The sequence below is a fragment of the Equus przewalskii genome, chromosome 4, assembly GCF_037783145.1.
Source record: "Equus przewalskii isolate Varuska chromosome 4, EquPr2, whole genome shotgun sequence".
NCBI classification, from domain to species: Eukaryota; Metazoa; Chordata; class Mammalia; order Perissodactyla; family Equidae; genus Equus; species Equus przewalskii.
Window position 1 is genome coordinate 85,693,016 of NC_091834.1, and position 20,427 is coordinate 85,713,442.

The 20,427-nt window shown below is 33.5% G+C and overlaps 1 protein-coding gene across 26 annotated transcripts in view; it reads left to right on the plus strand.

Annotated features, from left to right (window-relative positions):
* Positions 1 to 20,427, plus strand: part of MKLN1 (muskelin 1) — a 312,898-nt gene that overhangs the window by 203,914 nt on the left and 88,557 nt on the right. For 21 of the 26 annotated variants that reach the window (XM_070617703.1, XM_070617697.1, XM_070617717.1 and 18 more), the window contains 4 exons: positions 1,175 to 1,317; positions 2,590 to 2,678; positions 11,593 to 11,702; positions 14,835 to 15,027. In XM_070617703.1, the coding sequence (XP_070473804.1) occupies positions 1,175 to 1,317; positions 2,590 to 2,678; positions 11,593 to 11,702; positions 14,835 to 15,027 (535 nt within the window). Of the gene's footprint in view, positions 1 to 1,174; positions 1,318 to 2,589; positions 2,679 to 11,592; positions 11,703 to 14,831; positions 15,028 to 20,427 lie in introns of those variants that run through there. The other 5 variants (XM_070617718.1, XM_070617721.1, XM_070617719.1 and 2 more) reach the window with 2 other exon arrangements.

The following is a 20,427-nucleotide window of genomic DNA, read 5'->3' on the forward strand; positions in this document are numbered from 1 at the left end:
TGTTGGCCATTTGTTTATCTCCTTTGGAGAAAGAGCTATTAAGATCCTTCACTCATTTTAAAATCAGGTTGTTTGTCTTTTTGTTGTTAAGTTGTAAGAATTCTTTATTTATTCTGGATACTAAACCCTTATCAGATATATTATTTGCAAATATTTTTTCCCATTCTGTAGGTTGTCTTTTTACTTTCTTGATAGTGTCCTTTGATGCACAAAACTTTAATTTTGATTGAGTTTGAATCATTTTGTATTTTATTGCTTGTACTTTTGGTACAAGCATATCTGAGATTCCATTACCAGATCCAAAGTCATGAAGATTTATTCCTATTTTTGTCTAAGAATTTTATAGTTTTAGCTCTTATGTTTGTCTTTGATCTTAAGGGATTGATTTTGGATGAGTTTTGATCCATTTTGAGTTAATTTTATGTATAATACGAAGTTAGGGCCACGAACTTCATTCTAATCACTGTTATCACCTGTATTACCCATTATTATGAAGCATGAAGTCACTCAAACAAAACTTCTGAATTGTTTTTCTAAATACCTTTTTCCCCATGAATTCAACCAGTGGTAGTTTCCTTCTTAATTTTTATAATTGAAAACATTCTGCAAAATGTAAAATGTGTTCCCTAATTAGCTGATCCCATTTTATCCTGTGTATAATAGAAAAACTTGAGCTCCATTAGACATATCTATAGTAGGTCTGGGTTTTTTAATTTGTAAAATTGGCAGGAGTGATTAGTAAATCTCTGTTTCTAGGTTTAAAATTTTCCACTGATTTTGACCATTGAATTTGCTATTGAAGTGTAGTCAGTGGGAATATGTAATTGTTTCTTTTGCATTTGAATCTTCTGTTATTCAGCAGTTTATTCATCGTCTGTTATGTCTTTTATTGAATGCTGTTCCTGGATTAGACGTTATCTTTCTAGCCTTTTTTTCCCTCCTCATCTACAGTGTTCAGGGTGATGTAGTTTCCTGGGAAAAAGTGCTGGTGTTGTGGTAGCCTATATAAGGCTGTTGTGTACTATTCTTTAGCATTAGGAAAAAAGAGAAACTTCTCAGTGCAGGATGGACAGGATGGACCTTATGTGTAACTGTCCAAAATTTTAACTTTTAAAGTTGTCAGACTATCTGTTTTAAATGGAGGGGGATATAATTTGGTTGTTCCTTTTTGTAGTACTTGATTCTGAAGCTTGAAAGGCCTGCTATAGTCCAGAATATCACATTTGGAAAATATGAAAAAACTCATGTCTGCAATTTGAAGAAATTTAAAGTCTTTGGTGGAATGAATGAAGAAAATATGACAGAACTATTGTCCAGGTGAGTTATGATTATGAGGAGGAAAGAGTTGTTTTCTAAACAAGCTGCAGTCTTAGTTTTTTTGTAGCTAAATGTGCATGATTTAGTTTTTCAGGGGAGAAAAGAATATTTCTACTATTCTATTTCTAGTGCCTTATTTTAATATTGTGGCTTGAGTCAGCTTTTTTTTTTTTAACCACCAGATACTAGTTAATATTGTTACCAAAGAAGAAAGGATAAAATGTTTTGTTTTTTTCTTACTTCTTATTTTTCAGTCTTGGTTTTGAACTGTTAATGACTTTAGAAATAGTTTAATTAAAAGCCTCAATCAGAATCTTTGCTATAAAAATATAGACTCTATCTAAAACATTAAGATTGATTGCCCTAATCCAGAAGTAATATTCTGGGAGTTTATAAATTGTAGACTAAAAAAAGAAAAAGTAAATGATTGCACCTAGCTCAGTGCTTACCACTTGGAAGCAGCTCAGTAAATTTGAGTTTTAACAACATAGACCACCAGGAATGAAGGTGTTAGTTTGTACCCTACATAGTGAAAAATCAGATAGCCAAAGGAATGGACAAATAAAGCTATGGAATTTTAGAATCTATTTATGACATGGTGTGTCCCATTAGAACAATACTTAAATATATAAATATTATTTGCTTTTGATTTAAGTCATGAAAGTATTTCAGGACATAAGGCAACTTGAGGGTAAGTGGCTTTCCCATAAATGTGTGTGTCACTTTCAGTTGTTTAAGTAGAGAGGTGATAGGGTTTATTTTTATTTAGGATAAGGTGGATGCTATTAAACTAACAGAGTAAGATTGTCTTTGAAAATTTGATGATCTTTAAAAGAAACATTGGCTTCTCAATGAGAATTAAATAACTTAATTCTTTGACAAATTCTAATACTTGGCTCTAAGTTGTAAGATATGCGTGTGAATTGTGTTTTAATTTTCTTACTGCGTGAATATTTTATGTGAAATACTCAGTTGTACATTAAGGACACTGGGTCCTATCACACATTTCCATGTACTGTAGCCACGTTCTTTAATTAACACTGAACATTTTTCGTTAGCCCTCATATAATTAAGAGAATACAGTTATAATGGAGTTGATGTGAATGTACAAGTTTTGACCTATATTCTCATGTTCAACTACTTCTTTACATTGGATTGGTCATGTATTTTGAGCATTGGTTTAAACTTAAAATCTGAGTATGATATTAATCTGTGTTTTAGTGTGTTTGCTAAATTACAAAATCAGATTTGATAACCTTTTTTTTTTCACAGTGGCCTGAAGAATGATTATAACAAAGAAACATTCACCTTGAAGCATAAAATTGATGAACAGATGTTTCCTTGTCGATTCATTAAAATAGGTAAGGTTTTTAGCATTCTGGGATAGAAATAAATTCTTTATATCATTAGTCAGCAAACTACAGCTTGTGAGCCGAATTGTGCAGGCCACTTGTTTTTTTTAAATAAAATTTTATGAGAACATTGCCATGCTGGTTGGTCACAAAATGTCTGTGTCTGCTTTTGTGCTACAAAGGCAAAGTTGAGCAGTTGCAAGAGACCATATAGCCAAGAAAGTCTGGAATATTTACTGTTTGGATCTTTACAGAAAAGTTTGCCAACCCCTGCTTTATAAATTTGTAGCTAAGTGACAGTTATTTCAAGTGAAACCTTTCCTAAGTATTTTCTCATTTTGAAAATTTCTTGAGTTTTATGAGATGAAGTGATTTGATTGCCTTGATTGTTTTATGAAAGGTTTATCAGTTGTAAAATTATAACATTCTAAAACCAAATACTGATGAATTCCTTAATACAGTGTAGTATGGTTATTTTCTATTCTATTCTTTTGTATTCCTTTTTTTTTTTAGTGAAATGTTGGTCAAACACATAAAACTAATTTCATGACCCTCTAATAAGTTGCAAAATAATGTTTGAAAAATACTACCTAAGGCCTATATTTATTAACCCAGTATTTTAGCTTAAAGTATTTGTAATGCCTCCTCAAAATTAGTATTTTTACAGTTATTTTGTTTTCCTTTAAGATTTGTTATTTAGAAGGTAAGAAAATTGAGGACTTGAATCCTTTAACTTCCGTCTGTGTTGCATACCTTTGAAAATATTATGTTAAAATTGAGGTGAAAGTGAATCAGATCCCTTAAAAAATAATATTAAAAGCCAGAAGCCATGTTTTGACTTGGGAGAAATGCTCCTCTTTTAGAACAAGCAGTGTACTTCACAGTCATTGTTTGCTGATATATCAAGAATTGGCCTGTTCATTTCATTGAGTCAGATAGTTCTATTGGGCAAAAAGAGTATCTGAAGTCTTAATAAAGACTACTTATAGAGGGAAAACTATTTATAGAATAGTTGGCTGTCCAGTCTGTTACTTTCTTTTGTAACTATAGTTTCTGTTCTTATAATAAATAATTGTAAATAAAAACCTGTGTCCTGTTTTCCTGTGAGAATTTATGAAGCACATTTTTTGAATGAATTTAACTCTTAGTTGTTTCTTCTTTTGCAGTAATGAATAATTCTTTCCTCAGTATGCAGACCACCCAGTTCTTACAGACCCTTGCTTAGCTTTAAAAATTCACTGGTCTTATATTTCAAATGTACAAGCAGTGAAAAATCTTATATTTTCATATAATAAATTTAGGTCTTACAGTTTTAAAGTACTTATTCAACTTCTGTTTTGCTTATTCATGCAAAATGAAATATTCTCTCTCTTCTTTTAAAATTTCTTTAATTTGTGCTTTTTTGTTCATTTCCTACAGTCATTAGTTTCCTTTGAAGGAAAGTATCTACTACTGCTTCTATAGTTCTCTATCGTCTAGTATTATTCTTTAGAAGAAGTATGAGTGAAAGTCTGTTTAGAGAAGTTGCCTAGTTCCTTCTCTTAAAAATTTGTAAGAAGAGAACAAAGATCTCTTATGGATCGGTTAGACATTCAGCTCTCTGAAGACAAGAAATTGGACCTCTTTCTAGCCCTTTCTATCGGCCTTTTAATTATAGGGCAAAATAGTGTCTTTTACTTGACCCTGGTGGGTTAGTTTTACAGTATTCAGGCAAAATGTTAACTAGAGCTTTCTACATAACTGTCACTAACTTACTTGATATTTGGGCTTTTCATATTTAGATAACTTCATATGTCTTAGTTTTCTGTTAAAAAGATGTTAATAGTGGTCTGCAGTGGTTGCTTTCCATCTGTTTCCCAATATTTTCTTGATAAGGTTTTTTTTTGAAAATAATATAAGGAAAATGTGAAACTAAAAGTCTGTATGTTGGGTTGGTATTTTTAGTTTGTCACCATATTTTCTTTAAAAGTCATTCTGATAAAGCACTTGAGTGATGTGTAGCTCTCTTGGTGGCGAGTTAGCACAGGTATTTGTTTACCTGGGTGGGATAAATTGATAGCATTTTCTTAAAAGAAAAAATGTGTTTGAATACTTCACACTTATGTTCTACAATGATATGTTTGAAAGATCTTGCTTTGTTTAAAAAACAAGTTTATCCTTAACAATTTCTATAGTCAGTCTTCAATTATCACAGTAATGGAGGGAAACAGAAGCAAGACTAACTCAATGGCAGATAATCTCCAAATCATGCACTGACATCTAAATATAATTTCCACTATAATGAATATAGCTTGTTCATTAAATTTGGCCTAAACCAAATTTGAGTAAGTTTGTACACAAATTGTTAACAAGGAAAATAAGCTTTCATTTTTACTGTATGGCAAGGGTTAGGTTTTAAAATCTGTTGTGGATAATCCAGAGTGTCAGCATAGTTGAACTGACCGTGAGGTAAATCTTACTTTCCTTTCTTAAGTTACTTTTTGTGTAAAATGAGTATGATAATACCTTCTCTGTCTAATGGTAGGGTAGGTCGCTATATTGGAGATTTTCTCGAGTTCTGTTCTAGTTTGTGGATCTGTGGTAGTCTTTTGAATTTTAATTTAAGATCATATTTATGAAGGAAATTATTTTATTTTGAATGTCTCTTTGTGCATTTATATGTCTTATTACATGTAGTATTTTAGGTACTGTAGAAAAAGAGTATGCACAAATATATTTTTAATCATCATGTTATTTCAACAATCATTATTTACAGGTTCTTATGTTCTTATTGTTTTTGATAGTTTGTAACTGCTTTCACATGTGGTATCTCATTTGAAGATTATACTGGCAGATAAAATCTTTCTTTTTTTAGTTGAGGAAACTGAGGGTAGAAGTCAAGTGATGTATCCCAGGCTACATAGCTAAGTAAGTGATGGGTCAAAGATACAGCGTTCGGTATATGCTTTTGGGTATGTGCTTGTCTTGCTTTAAAGCAGTAATAACAGTAGGTATCATTTATGAAGCATCTGCCTAACACTCTGTAAGGTAGATGTTATTATACTCACTTTACACGTGAGGAAACTGAAGTCCAGAGGTTAAATGACCGGGCCAAGACCATACAGGTAGTAAAATGTAGAGGTGGGATACAAACTTGTCTGTCTACATGCAAATGTTGAGCTCTGTTAATATGTGAAATGTGTAAGTTTTGTTTCCTCAGGTAGATTGTGAAATCCTTGGGGATGGCGACCGTCTTCTGTTTCCTCAAATTTCAAAAGCACCAAGGAAACTGCTTGCCTCATTAGAGATCTTGTATATGTACTTTTTGAGTTTGTTGTACAGGAATTTATAGGAATTAATAAGTGGCATCACGAACTTGATGGAGTTCTTCAACCTCTAACAAATGTATTTAGCATTTCCTTCAATTATGAATATAGGCAATAACTCATAGTAGTATTAGCAGTACTTGTTACTTGTCACAGATAGAAGTTATAAATTTTTCCCATCACATTACAATGTGAAAAATATTACCATAACTTTGAAATTATCATAATTATTAGACCTGCCACGAGATCTTGTTATCTAATTTGTCTAAAAAAAGCATATATATTTCTATGTCATAATTATTTTTTCATTATTTTTCTCACTATATTTCAATACAATTGTAATCCTATGTATTTTCCTTTATGCATTTAAATCTGAGGGGGATTGGATCACAGGGTTCACTGAACAGCCAAAGGGGGTTCATGGCGCAAAAAAGGCAAAGAGCCTATGTTGGAGTGATGTCTTTGACAGGAATTGGTGTGGAAGTTGTGAGTTGGCCTTAGGAAGAAATCTGGTTTCAGGTAACACCTATAAGTAAAAGGGAAATTTAGTAAGAAAGGAGAGTTAATTGGAAGATCAGATTCGAGAGAGCAAGGTAAAGGTTTGGAAGGGAAAAACTCCTTAGTGGGAAATTCCATCAGATGAGAGAAAACATAAAGTGGAATGGGATGTGGGTGTTGGTTACAGATGACTAGAAGAGTTTGCATCTTGATTCATAGCCAAGATAACAGATATATGAGGAAACTAGCAAGGTGAGGTGGTGGCAGGTGAGTCCTGGAAGAAGTGTGGGGGAGTCCTGGTTTTTAGTAGATGGGATGACTTGGACTTCTATGGACTTTTTGGATTTTTGCAGCCTGGGTGATTGTGGGAGCTTCAGGGAGAAGCTTTAGCTCTGACTGGCTTCAGCTTGCATTCTGGATCCTCAGAAGTATTTAAAAGTCTAAGCTGAGTACCAAGGCTGGGGGAGTGCCCCGATGGTGGACCTTCATGAGAGCATATGGAAAGGTGACATTTAAAACTACACTAGTAAGAGGAAAATTAATAATGTAATAATGGCTAATAAGAATAGCTAACATTTATTGAGCACTAACTATGTGCCAGTTACTGTGCTAAGTGCTTTGTGTACTTAGCTCATTAATTCTGTAGTAGAATAGATGCACCCTTTCTGAGTGGTTAATCTTGAATTTTTAGGCTCTCCCAGAAACTGACCTTAAAATTACTAGCATCTTCTAAGAGCTAGCTGTTGAGCTATCTAGAAAAGAGCTTCTCAAGTGATACTGCCAAAGCATATTGAATGTGCCACAGATGTGTTTCTTTGTGTTGAGATGTTGACTCTGTCAATCCTAGAATGGCAGGAGCCTGCAGCCTAGTACCTTTGTGTGCCACAAAAATATTGTCATTTTCTATGCCTGCCGTTTTATGAAAAAGGGTGAAAAACACTGATCCGATCATATCTGTATCTGATTATCCCATGGGGAAAACTGGCGGTTGAATCCTAGGATACAAACTCTCAGCCTTGGGATGTGTATTAGGAGTTGCTAATCTTTTTTTTTGAGGTGGGAGCAAAGGCATCTTTCGTTAGGCAATGAAGAACGTGTGCTTGGAGTTCTAATTCACATTTAGATTTTTGACATATAATACGCAGTATGTCTAATATGCATTACTAGTGTTGTTAATGCAAAAGTCATTGGTAAAATTTGAAATGCATGTATATCATTCTGCTCATTCTGTATATATCCTTTCAGTTTGTTAAAAACTATACTCTTCTTTCATCTGCAATATAGATTATGTTCTTGTGAGATGACTTCCTAATTAACCTTTCTCCCAGCAGTGTTCTTTGAAGGGTGTTAAGAATTAGAACTAATTTTATTGTAGAAATATTTCTCTTGGGTTGTCAGGTTTATAGAAGAAATCTCACTAAAACAGAGTTGCTTAAAAGGTTTTAATAGGGGATGGCCCAGTGGCGTAGTGGTTAAGTTCACGTGCTCCGCTTTGGCAGCCTGGGGTTCATGGGTTCAGATCCTGGGTACGGACCTACACACTGCTCATCAAACCATGCTGTGGTGGCATCCCACATACAAAATAGAAGAAGATTAGCATAGCTGTTAGCTCACTGACAATCTCCCTCAAGCGGAAAGAGGAGGATTGGCAACAGATCTTAGCTCAGGGCCGATCTTCCTCACCAAAAAAAGAAAAAAAAAAGGGTTTGAATAAATGAACATTTTAATGGGACTTGAATAGATATAATAAGTGTTTTTTCCTCCTAATTTTATTGAACTTGGGCCTGGAAATTGAGAATGAATTTCAGATCTCTAATATTACTTGTCTTGTTATACTTATAGACTATGTTCTTGGGGCCTTGGGTTTAGAATCCTATTTTATTCTGACTTATACTGCTTGATGATTATTGCTGTGATATGGTAGATGAACTTTTTAAATGGTACTGCTACATAAAGAAATGAACACCAAATGATGATAATTTAGTATTTGTTGGTATAAGACTTTTTGAAATTTTTCTTGTTTGCACATACAAACTGAAAGCCATGTTAAACATCCCAACAGTCCTTCATATATCCAAATACTGATTCACGCTGCCTGTGTCTATTCTTCACTCACACAACCACCTTTAGATGACAGTACAGGAAAGCATCTGACCTAGTACATCTTAGCTCCTCATTGAGTCTGGTATGCTAAAAAAGAGCAGTGGACTTAGAAAGCATTAGACCTGGTGTCAGATATTGTTGATAGTCTGTTTTGATACTTATTCAAAACTTGACAAGTGTTAGTTTCTTCAAGGTAGTTATATTATTCACTCTGAACTGTATCAGTGTTACATTAAAATCCATTGGGCTGTCCTGCACTTTGAATTAATCTTTATCCATGCATAGTTTTGTAACATCATTCGTTGGTCATTTAGAAAACATGGTTCACTGAGTTATGCAGATCTTCCAAATGCCGAAACATTTCATTATATAATATTAAAAAAATCACGCTCATTAATATCGCTAACAATCTCATCAGAAAAGTCTTAAATATTGGAAAGTAGTTCAGCTCATAGTGGTGGATACCAATTTTCTAAAATCCTAATTTTCCCTTGAAAGCTTGATTTTATCCTTGGCAACAAATACTGTCAGTTGTTTTCCTTGAAATGACAGGTAAATGTCTGGCAAATACCCAAATCTAAATAATCATAGATGTCTGTCGGCTAAGAAGTGGTATCCTACTAGGGGGAGTAGGGGAAATGAATGGCTGTTTTAGCTTGCAACTCAAACAACTGTCCAGGTCCTTTTCCTTGAGATTTGGTATGCAGCAAGAGTCTTTTATGTGTTCTTCCTACTGTGTCACATAGAATATTAAAAAGATGTGTACTTAATAATAATGTGTACTTATTAAAATTAATTTTTACTGCCTAATTAGGGACATTCTGAAATGAATTGTCTCTTTTTTTCTAACTGCACATGTGTGATGATGAAGAATACAGTGCAATTTGTACTATATTAAGGAGTACTGGTACACTTTTATGCTACCACTTTTTATGGCCCTCCCAAGGTGCCAGCAGTTTTATTCACCATTGCCTTTGTACCATGAGTGCAAACGCCAGTACAGTTTTTTACAAAAAGGCTGGTAAAGTCTTAGTCTTATTATGAAAAATAGTTTTGACCTCACGGGATCTCCTGAGAGGGGTTGTGGGGCTCCCCAGGAGCCCATGGATCACACATTAAAAACCTCTACTCTGTCTTATCATTACTGATATGAAATGTTGTCTTCATACTATGTTAATTCCTCTGAATCCTGGAGAGATTTTTGGATACACTCTTCTCCAATGATTTACCTTCCTTTGTCTTCACTAATATCAAACTTATAATTACTATATCTTTTTGGTATGTTTATTTTCTTATTTTTATTTTGGATGTTCTTGTGTAACTAATTTTTTTCAGATCAGCTTGTTCAGTTATGTCAAGAAAAAATGCATATATCCCATTTGGGATTTTGAGATTACATTAAATTTAAAATTAATTTGAGGGGAATCGACGTGTTTGCAACATTGAGTTTTCCCTTCTAGGAACTCAGTATGTCCTTTCATTTATTCACTTCTGAAGTAAAATTTTCTATTTTCTTAAAGAGATCTTGCATATTTTAAAGTTTATTCTGAGATATTAAAAATTTTTTTACTATTATAAAGGGGACTTTTTTCATTATGTTTTCTGATTGTTATAGGCATAGAGAAAGTTGATTTTCGTATATTTACCTTGCATACAAACTTTAAAAAAGTTTTTTGGTTAATTCTCATGAATTTTTTAGGTAGATAAGCTATGTCTTCAAATGATATTTGTGGATTTTTTCCTTATTGCATTGGCTAAGATCTCCCATATAGTGTTGAATAGTAGAGATATTGGACCTCTTTGTCATGTTCCTGACTTGAGTGGGAATACTTAATATTTCTCTATTTGGTTTAATTTTTGATACTTAAAAAGAAATCTAGGAAAGGAAGTTTTCTTTTGCTAGGCTCCTATTTCTTATGTATTAAAAGGTTGGGTGTTTTTTTTGTTGAGGAGGATTGGCCCTGAGTTAACATCTGTTGCCAATCTTCCTCTTTTTGTTTGAGGAAGATTTGCCCTGAGCTAGCATCCATGCCGTTCTTCCTCTATTTTGTATGTGGGTCTCTACCACAGCATGGCTTGATGAGTGGCATGTAGGTCTGCACCTGGGATCCAAACCTTTGAACTCTAGGCCACCAGAGCGGAGTGTGCAAACTTATAAAAGGTTTTTTTTTAATGAGTAGAAAGTAAATTTTATTAGCTTACTTTTAGCATATTGAAGTAATCAGATATATTTCTCTTTTCCTTTTTGAATGTGGTGAATTATATTAACATAGCTCCTATTATTGAATCATCCTTCCATTCTTGGAATTAGCTCTTTTGGTTAGAATCTTTTTGCAACTTTTAAAAAAAACTTTGAATATATATTTATAGCTGAGATTGGTCTTAAATCCTTTTTATTCCAGTTTTGTTTTCAGGGTTGTGCCACTTTGATAAGTGATTGAACTTTCCATCTCTTTTTCTGTTCTGATATCATTTAAATTATACAGCAGTTATTTGCTTCATGTGGATTTGGTAAAATTTGCCTGCTAAATCATCTAGTCCTGGTCTTGTGTTTTGGAGGGTAGATAAATGACCACTTTGATTTTATCTTACAGTACTTTTTTTTTTTTTTTGGCAGAAAACAATTTTGAATTTTATGAATGAGGTGCTCTAAACAACATCTTTTAGCCCATTGTCCCACTTAACAGCTAATTCACTGGAGTTCAGTGTGCTGTAATTTACATTTCTCTTCCCCATTGACAGCACCAGGCCTTGTGTTCTGTAACTGACACAAGTTGGTCATTTTCAGGGGTGTTAACAGTGCTTTTGTAATTAAAGAAATCCCATGATGGCCTGGATTATAAGTTTCTTTTTGCTGCGGTAGCCCCAGCTCCTTCCTAATAGTACAGTGCTAGACATATAGAAGGTATTCAGAAAATTTGTGGAATGGACCCTAATAGGCTTGAATAGTGATTTTACTCTCCCAGAGGTTTATTTGAACTATATTAATTTTGTGTTTTTCTTTTTTCTCCTCAAAGTTCCACTCTTATCTTGGGGACCCAGCTTTAACTTTAGCATCTGGTATGTTGAACTTAGTGGCATTGATGATCCTGATGTAGTACAACCATGTCTCAACTGGTATAGCAAGGTAGGACTGTATTTTAAAATCCTGATTTTATGTTTCTAATGCCTATAAAGGGAGAATTGTGTCAGTCTCTTGTCTTCATTGAGAGTAATTTAAAATATTGAGAATAGTAATAATTATAATGATTAATCAATGAACATTCATTAAGCATTTATATTTCTGAGCTTCTAAGCAATCTTTATAACTTACTCATTAACATTCTACGAGATAGGTACACTTATTATCCATATTTTACAGATGATGAAGTGGAGTACAGAGAGGTTAAATATTTTGCTTAAGGCCACATGGTTGTAGAGTGCTGAAGGCAGTATATGAACTCAGATAGTCTGGCTCCAGAGTCTGCCATTATATTATTATACCTATCTGACTCTGAATTTTGTTTTTAACCTATATTGATAGAAATATTTAAACATAATTTTTAGTGGGGTAGTTTTGGTCCTGAATTGCTTTTATAGTACATTCCTCCATTGTGTTTGTGTTGAATAAAAGAGCAATATTTACTTTTCCTTTTAAAGACCTAGAGTTTGAAATAGTTTCTATAAATATTATGATCTTGTGCTGATAGGAAGTATAAAATGATATTTAACAATTTTATTCATAGGTCATTTTATATAATAGATGTAGCCTGAAAAATGTGAATTTAAATTATTGAGAAATAGGTGTTTTTGAATACCTTTTAAGCTTCATCTTTGTTTCCAATGTATATTTATTTGACCCTTTTGGCTATATTTTAGGGGGTTGGAGGGTGGGGGACTCTTCCTTGTCAAGGAGATAATACGGCTTTAGTCTAATCACCACTTCTGATGTCTTTATGTGCAAGTTTGGGTGAACTGATCTACTCCAAGAAGACTGGGAAGCAATACAGTTTCTTTTTGAGGTTTTTTTTTTTTGTATGGAATTTCAGCTCTTTTCTGTTCAGCTTAATTGAGGAACTTTTTGTTTGACTAATTTTTGGCATTTGGTTAATCAGTTTAAAATAGATGCTGACTTAGTATTGTCTGTATATTCTTGGATTTCCTGTAATATTGTTAAGTTCTTTCAAGGTAGAGACAATATTTTTAAAAATTAAAAATCACCTTTTCAGTGTTATAATAGATGCTTTGTATTTACTTAAATCTTCGAAATTCTATTGATTCTTTTAAAAAAATATATTTTATATTATATATATAAAATATATATTATATAATAATACTATATTATATATTATAAATATATGATATATAATTATCATATATATCATATAATTATTATGGTATATAATTATAATATATAATATAGTATAATTTATAGTATTATATTATAAAAATAATAATTTTCTGAAACTTGAATAAAATTTTCTCTTTAGCCTATGATGTGTGCTTGTGTTTTCTTTAATATACTCACAGAAGTCTCTTGTAGGAAATTGCAAATTTCACCTCTTTCCCCAACATTGTGGAAATGTTATATTTGAGAACTTGAAATTGTGCAGCCTCATTCACTTTTCAAGTTTTCGATATTTATTGTGAACCTCTAGAAATTAGATAAGGTCTTCACTCTCTTTGAGTTTCAATTCTTTTTGAAGCAGTAAAATTCTGTCTTCTCATAAATCCTCTCCTACTATGTATTTGTAATTAGCTTGATGAAAAATTTAAAATGTGGATATGATTCAGGCTCCTAAAGTCAACGTGATAAAAAGGTATTACTGTTTAATATGGTTCTAGATAGTTATGATAAATCCCTATTTAGAGGCCAATTCCAGGCGAATATGGGCCACCTTCCTTGTTGTAAAGATTTCATTCATTCATTCACCCATTCATTCATTCGCTAGCATTTTCTATGGGCCAGGCATCCTGGAGGTGCTGGGGATATGATGGTAAGTAAAACAGACATGGGCCTTTCGTTATGGCACGCGTGAATTAGGGAGGGATATGACTTTTAGCATCTTCTCATAGATGCAATTAGAGTTAGACTAGGGCCTCATAGTCCACTTAATTCAGGCCCTTACATTTATACATAAGGACCCTGAGGCCCAAAGGAGTTAAAGGAATTGCTCGGGCTCTTGGAGCTGCTGCTATTAGAGTGGAGAGGAGGCAAGAGCTTCCTTGGATTCTTGGATATAGAATCATTCTTTTGTTATTTGATGAGGGAAAATCTTGGTTAGCTATAGTGCTTAAGGAATAGTGTTTTGATAACCTTTTATTAATAAATCAACTATAAACTGATTTGTGTTTCAAGTCTTGTAAATCTTCTGCAGATAGTATTTTATTTTTTTGCCTTATTAAAAGATAATGCTTATTTAGTAAATCATGTTTTTGTTTGGTTATCATACATTGCTTCTATGTCATCAGTTTATTTTATTAATTCTTACTTGGAAATTTGTAGAAATCTCATAACATTCTTGAAGTTACTGTTTTTTATAAAGATTATTTATATAAGCTTGTTTTCTTGGCATTCATCCTATTAGGGGAGAGGTTGAGTAAACTGAGCATTCCTCTTTTTGGATTCTAGTTAATTGAGGCTTAATAGATGTTCAGTAGATGAGGTAGCCCAGGTTTAGAAAAAAAATTATAAAATTTAAAGTCTCTTTCTGTGATTTTGAGTCATAAAACCTCTTTGTGAATTTGAAATGCATGAACATTTTATAATGTTTGTCATTCAGGTAATAACTTGTTACTAAGAGCCAAAAACAAAAAACATATAATTTATGTGTATTATTCAATGGTTTCTTTGCTTTCAGTACCAACATTGTAATCTGGTTAGTAAAAGCCATGGAAGTTATAATTTTTACAATCTTAAATGGGCTTTGAGAAATAGTCTTTCTGCTTCTTTTCATGAAAGTTCAACAGGCACTAGAATTAGATCTGGTTTCATCTTTTTATATCTTTCATCTTCATGAAATATTTACCTGTGTATGTATCTGTATATCTTCATCTCTTTCATATCTTTCTGTTACATACTTTGTGACCTTTGGCAAGTTATTACAATTGGCTAGCTTCAGTTTAGCCATTTAAAAGTGGAAATAATAATGATTAGAGTTGTACAATGTTTAGCACATAGTAATTGCTCGCTTTAGGTTAGTTAATTGTCATTTACTATTTCCTATAGTAATAACTAAGCAAATCTCTTCTTTTCATACTCTCTCTTGTGTTCCAGTAGTACCGTGAACAGGAAGCCATTCGCCTTTGCCTCAAACACTTCAGACAACACAACTATACAGAGGCCTTCGAATCTCTGCAAAAGAAAACCAAGATTGCCCTGGAACATCCCATGTTAACAGACCTGCATGATAAATTGGTGTTGAAGGGTGATTTTGATGCTTGTGAGGAATTGATTGAAAAAGCTGTAAATGGTATGTTATAAACATCATAAGTTAGATTGGTTATTAGGGTGATTTCAAGTATATACAAGAAATAGTTTTTTAAAAATATAGGCTTATAGCCAGTTGTTAATGTTTGTTTTTTGGTTTTGTTCCTTTATACTCTGTAAAGATTGTTAGCTCCTTGCATTAGGGACTTCTTTTACTTAAGATAGGTCCATAGTGTAGTGAGACTTGAAAATCAAAAAAGAAACATACTTGAAATCACATACCTAAATCTAGGTTGTCATCTTGGGAAACCATGCGCTTACATATGCAAGCATTGACTAACACTAAACCATGTTAGCAAAAGGCTTTTTTTTTTTTGGAGGATTAGCCCTGAGCTAACTACTACCAGTCCTCCTCTTTTTTGCTGAGGAAGCCTGGCCCTGAGCTAACATCGTGCCCATCTTCCTCTACTTTATACATGGGACGCCTACGACAGCATGGTGTGCCAAGCAGTGCCATGTCCGCACCCGGGATCCGAACCGGTGAACCCCGGGCCTCTGAGAAGCAGAACATGCGAACTTAACTGCTGCGCCACCAGGCCAGCCCTAGAAAAAGGCTTTAATGTTACCTTCAGTATTAGTGCCCTATTCCTTTATGTATTTTTGTTGATAGCAAATTGTCGTTTTTTTAATGGTGTAATTTGGTGGGTGGGTGGATAAGCCAAAAAATGTTATTAGTACACAGTTATAGTGAATGAGGAGGTTTGTATTGGAAACATCTTCTGTGAGGTGTGGATGCTACATAATTGCTGATTTTCTTGGGTGGCTTATAATCTGGTTTTGAAAGAAACGTGAATGTTAGAATGTAATATAATCTCCCAAGGTAATTGTTTTGGAGGATGACACCAATTGAATATTTAAGGTCTGGCATGTTTTATTATTTGAAAAAAAGGACATTGTTGTTTCTTTGTAGAATGGCATTCTTTTAAAAAATCTCCCACAGTGACTTTCATGGTGACAAAGAACAGAATAGGTACTTGTGGTATAATAAAAAAAATACATATTTGGTCTTTCGCTGTTCCTGGCACACAGCTCCTAAAACCCTTGGAATCTGTGGACTGCTAAGTGTCTTGTCTGCTGAGATGACTGGTGGCTGGGGTCTCTAGATAGCTTCAGATCTTTAGAAAGACCAAACCATGTGATTAGAGGGCTGGAACTTTCAGTCCCACCCCTGACCTCTGGGGAGGAGGGAGGGGTCAAAGATTGAATTCAGTCCCCAATGGCCAATGTTTAATTAATCATGCCTATGTAGTGGAGCCTCCAATAAAAAGCCCTATACAACGTGATTCAGAGAGCTTGCAGTTTGGTGAACACATTGAGGTGCTGGGAGGGTGGTGTGCTCTTGCCCTTTGCCTTTTTTCATTTGGTGGTTCTTGAGTTGTATCCTTTATAATAAATCAGTAACAGTAAGTAAAGTGCTTTCCTGAATTCTCTGGTCACTCTAATGAATTATTGAACTTGAGGGGGATTGTGGGAACCTCTGATTTATAGCCAGTAGATCAGAAGTACCGGTGGGCTGGGACTTGTGATTGGCATCTCAAGTGGGGGTTATCTTGTGGGACTGAGCCCTTTTAACTTGTGGAATCTGACGCCAAATCTGGGTAGATAGTGTCAGAATTAAATTGAATTGTTGCACACCTAGTTGGTGTCAGATAATTGGAGAAATGGTTGGTGTAAGAAAAAAACTCATATATTTGGTGTCAGAGGCATTGTGAGTAAAAACAGCTTAGTACTTAATATAAAACTTGTAGAATGAAATCTGGCACATCTTTTTGTAGAAAGAAATAAAGAATAATAGACCTTCTCACTGCTCTGCTTTCATATATTTTAATCTTATTGCTGTTATCATCCATTATTACAGGTGCTCATTTATCAGATATTGGTGAAATATTTTACAACGGAAGAAAGCAGAACCAGTACTGCCTTCTTTGAGTTTATAAATTTAAAGTTAAGTTAAATTGTTAGACTTGTACATTGTTACTACTTGTTTAGTTGATGATGTTACATGCAAATAAATGATTACTGGGTTTTAAATAGAGTATACTTTGGAGTATAAACACATAGAATATATGTGATTATTAATCTCTTGCCAAACCCTTAAAATGCCACTGGTGAAAGTATATTTGTCTGTATGGCATTTCTAAGAATGAATTCTGTATATTTTTAACTTTATAGGATGAGGAAGGCACAAGTAATTTTATGGGTTTTTAATTTTGTTTCAAATCTTTATTTTTAAGGCATTTAATATTTTGTTAAGGTAAAGTAAACAGCAACAACAAAAACCACTGGCAGCTTTATGTAATTTTTAGGCTAAAAATAGGTTTTAAAACTGTCTCTTTAGCAATATACTCATTTAAGAGAAGCTGTTAAAATTATGCAGCTCTGCTGCTATAAGACACTTAATTTATCCTTCTGGCTCTAGGAAGGAACCAAGTTTAGGGAAAATTGGTAGTAACTCTATTCTTGAGACTTAGAGCCAAGTCATATGTTTTCTACTCCTCAACTGGGTTGGAACAGTGTTTACTTAATAAACATTCCTTCCAGGGTTGTTCAGCTTGCTGCTGACTTCACTGATGATGATTTGTTGGACAAATAAGGAAGTAAACACCGCAGAGCTTTTTGGCTTCTGCTCCGCTGAAAACAGTAGAGAAGGGCATGAAGTTCCTGCCTGCTAAAGTCTAAGGAATCAAAAGCATCTTTTATCAAGTTTCCTATGACAGAGGAAACAAAAACTAGTTTTAGTATATTAGTATACTTTTCAAGTATACTTGCCATACACTTTTGAAGTATGGTCTGTATTTTAAGGAAGTGTTGGGCTGTATTTATTTCAGGCTTTCTATTTGCCTGCAAATATCCCTACATTTACGTTTAATTTCATTTGAGGTGATTTCTGAACCAATAATTGCTACTTCCTCTCTGACAATGCCAGGGAAAACAGGTAAAATCCACTGATGGAAGGCAAAAGTAATCACCTAGGAACAGGAAATACTCAAAGAAAACCTGCCTTTGCAGTATTTGTCTAGTTTACTGTTATAATAAACGTTTGCTTTTGTGAGATAAGGGAGGGGTAAAGTTTAATACAGTGGTCCTAAAGTTTCTCTCTCCCTTCTCACCCCTTGGTTTATGCAGTAGTTGTTAATGATGTGGTAGGTCTGTTTCCCTCTCCTTAGAATTTTTAAAAATGAGATCTCAATTCTCGTTGGAGTTACCTTTGTGGCAAGATTTTTAACTCCAAATTTAGTATTGTTAGTTGATACTGGGCTACCTATATTCTGTATTTCTTCTTGAGTGAGCATTGTCGGTTTGTGTCTTTTGAGGAATATGCCCATTTCATTTAACTTGGTGAATTTATTGGTGTAAAGTTGTTCATAATATTCCGTTATTATCCTAATGATACCTTTATATCATATCTTATTCTTGATATTGGTAATTTTTGTCTTTTTTCCTCAGCAGTCTGGCTGGAGATCTATCAATTTTATTTTAAGAAAACCAGCTATTGGTTTCTTTGTATTTTCTCGTCTTTTCTCTCTCTCTTTTTATGTTTCATTGATGTCTGACTTTATTATTTCCTTTCTTCTACATTCTTTTGTTTTAATTTGTTCTTCTTTTTTCTAATTCCTTAACATGAAAGCTGAGACCATTAGAGATCTCTCTTTTCTAATCTAGGCATTTCGTGTTAAGAATTTCCTACTAAGGACTACTTTAGTTGTATCTCACAAGTTTTGCTATGTTGTGTTTTCATTTTGATTCAGTTTAGAATGCTTATGCATAATGACGCATTTTTCTTTCCAACCCTTAGGCCTTTTTTCGCACTTACATTTTGTCTTTTGGCCAGGATATTTAGTGCAAGGTTGCTGTGGCATAATGGTAGTGGATTTCCTTGTGTAGTTCATGTCAAAGGAAATGATTTCAGCATATCATTGTTAGATGTGATTTTGATGTGGAGTTTTTGGAGATCCTGTATCAGATTCCTAGATTGATAAGATTTTATGTTATAAATGGATATTAAATTTTATACTTTTTCTCTACCTTTTGTGATATGCTTTTTCTACCATATTAATATGTAAAATCATAGTGATTGATTTTCTAATGTTAAACTTCAGATATACTTAACTTTGTCGTATATTTTCTGGTCTATTTTGGGTTTAGATTGACTAATGTTTTGTTAGAGTTCCTCCAACTATTTTCATTAGTAAGATTGTCCTTGTAATTCTTTTTTCTCCTATGTTTCTCTTCATGTTTAGTATCATCGTTAGACTAAGATTGGCCCTGAGATAACATCTGTTGCCAGTCTTTCTCTATTTTGTATGTGGGACGCTGCTGCTGCATGACTTGATGAGCGGTGTGTAGCTCTGTGTCCGGGATCTGAACCCGTGGACCCTGGGCCACCGAAGCGGAGAGCACGAACTTACCCACTGTACTACATAGGCCAGCCCCTAATTTGCTGTCTTTTTATACTTATTGAGATGGATGCTTAGCTTATTAATTTTCAGAGTTTGTTATTCTCCTATATATTCCTTTAAGGATATAAATTTCCCTGTACTTATTTTTTAGTTGTACTGTGAGTATTTTCATTTTTGTCCAGTTCAGTAATTTCATTATGAAATGATATGTGTGAGCCATAGTTATATAGGAATGTAGTTTTAAATTTCCAAATACATAAAGGTTTTCTGATTATTTTCTTTGTTACAGATTTCTAGCATAAATGCATAGTGGTCAGATTACATACTCTGTACTGATTCCAATCCTTTGAAATTTGATGAGACTTACTATTTGGCCCACTTTGTTCAGTTTTTATAAATATATTCTTGGACAGAGTGTGAGTTCTTTAATGTTGGGGCAATGTTCTGTATATGTCTAGTTGGTCCACTTGGCTAATCATGTCGCATAAATCTGCTTTACCAGTAATGGTTTTCTGGCTGATTCTCTCACTTACTAAGAAAAATATGTTAACACGTCCAACTATGATTATGGAATTGTCTCACTCTTCTTATAGTTCAGTCAATTTTTGCTTTGTGTATTTTGAAGCTATGTTTCTAGATGCATACAAATTTTAAATTCTTTCATTTTGAGTGAAAGTTTTATCATTATGCAGTATGTTTTTATCTCTAGTAATGTTTTTCCTTAAGGTATAAATTGTCTTACAGTAAGACGTTTGCTTTCATTTGGTAAGTATTTGCATAGCATATCTTTTTCCATCTTTTATTTTCAAACTTTCTGTATCCTTTTTTCAAAGAAGTATCTCCTTTAAATTTTGTTGGATATTTTAAAAAATCTTCCTTCTTTTGATTTGAACATTTATTTCACTTATATGATTGAATTACTGGTAAATACATGAGTTTAAACCTACCATTTTACTTTATATACTTTGTTGTCTCTCTTCTTT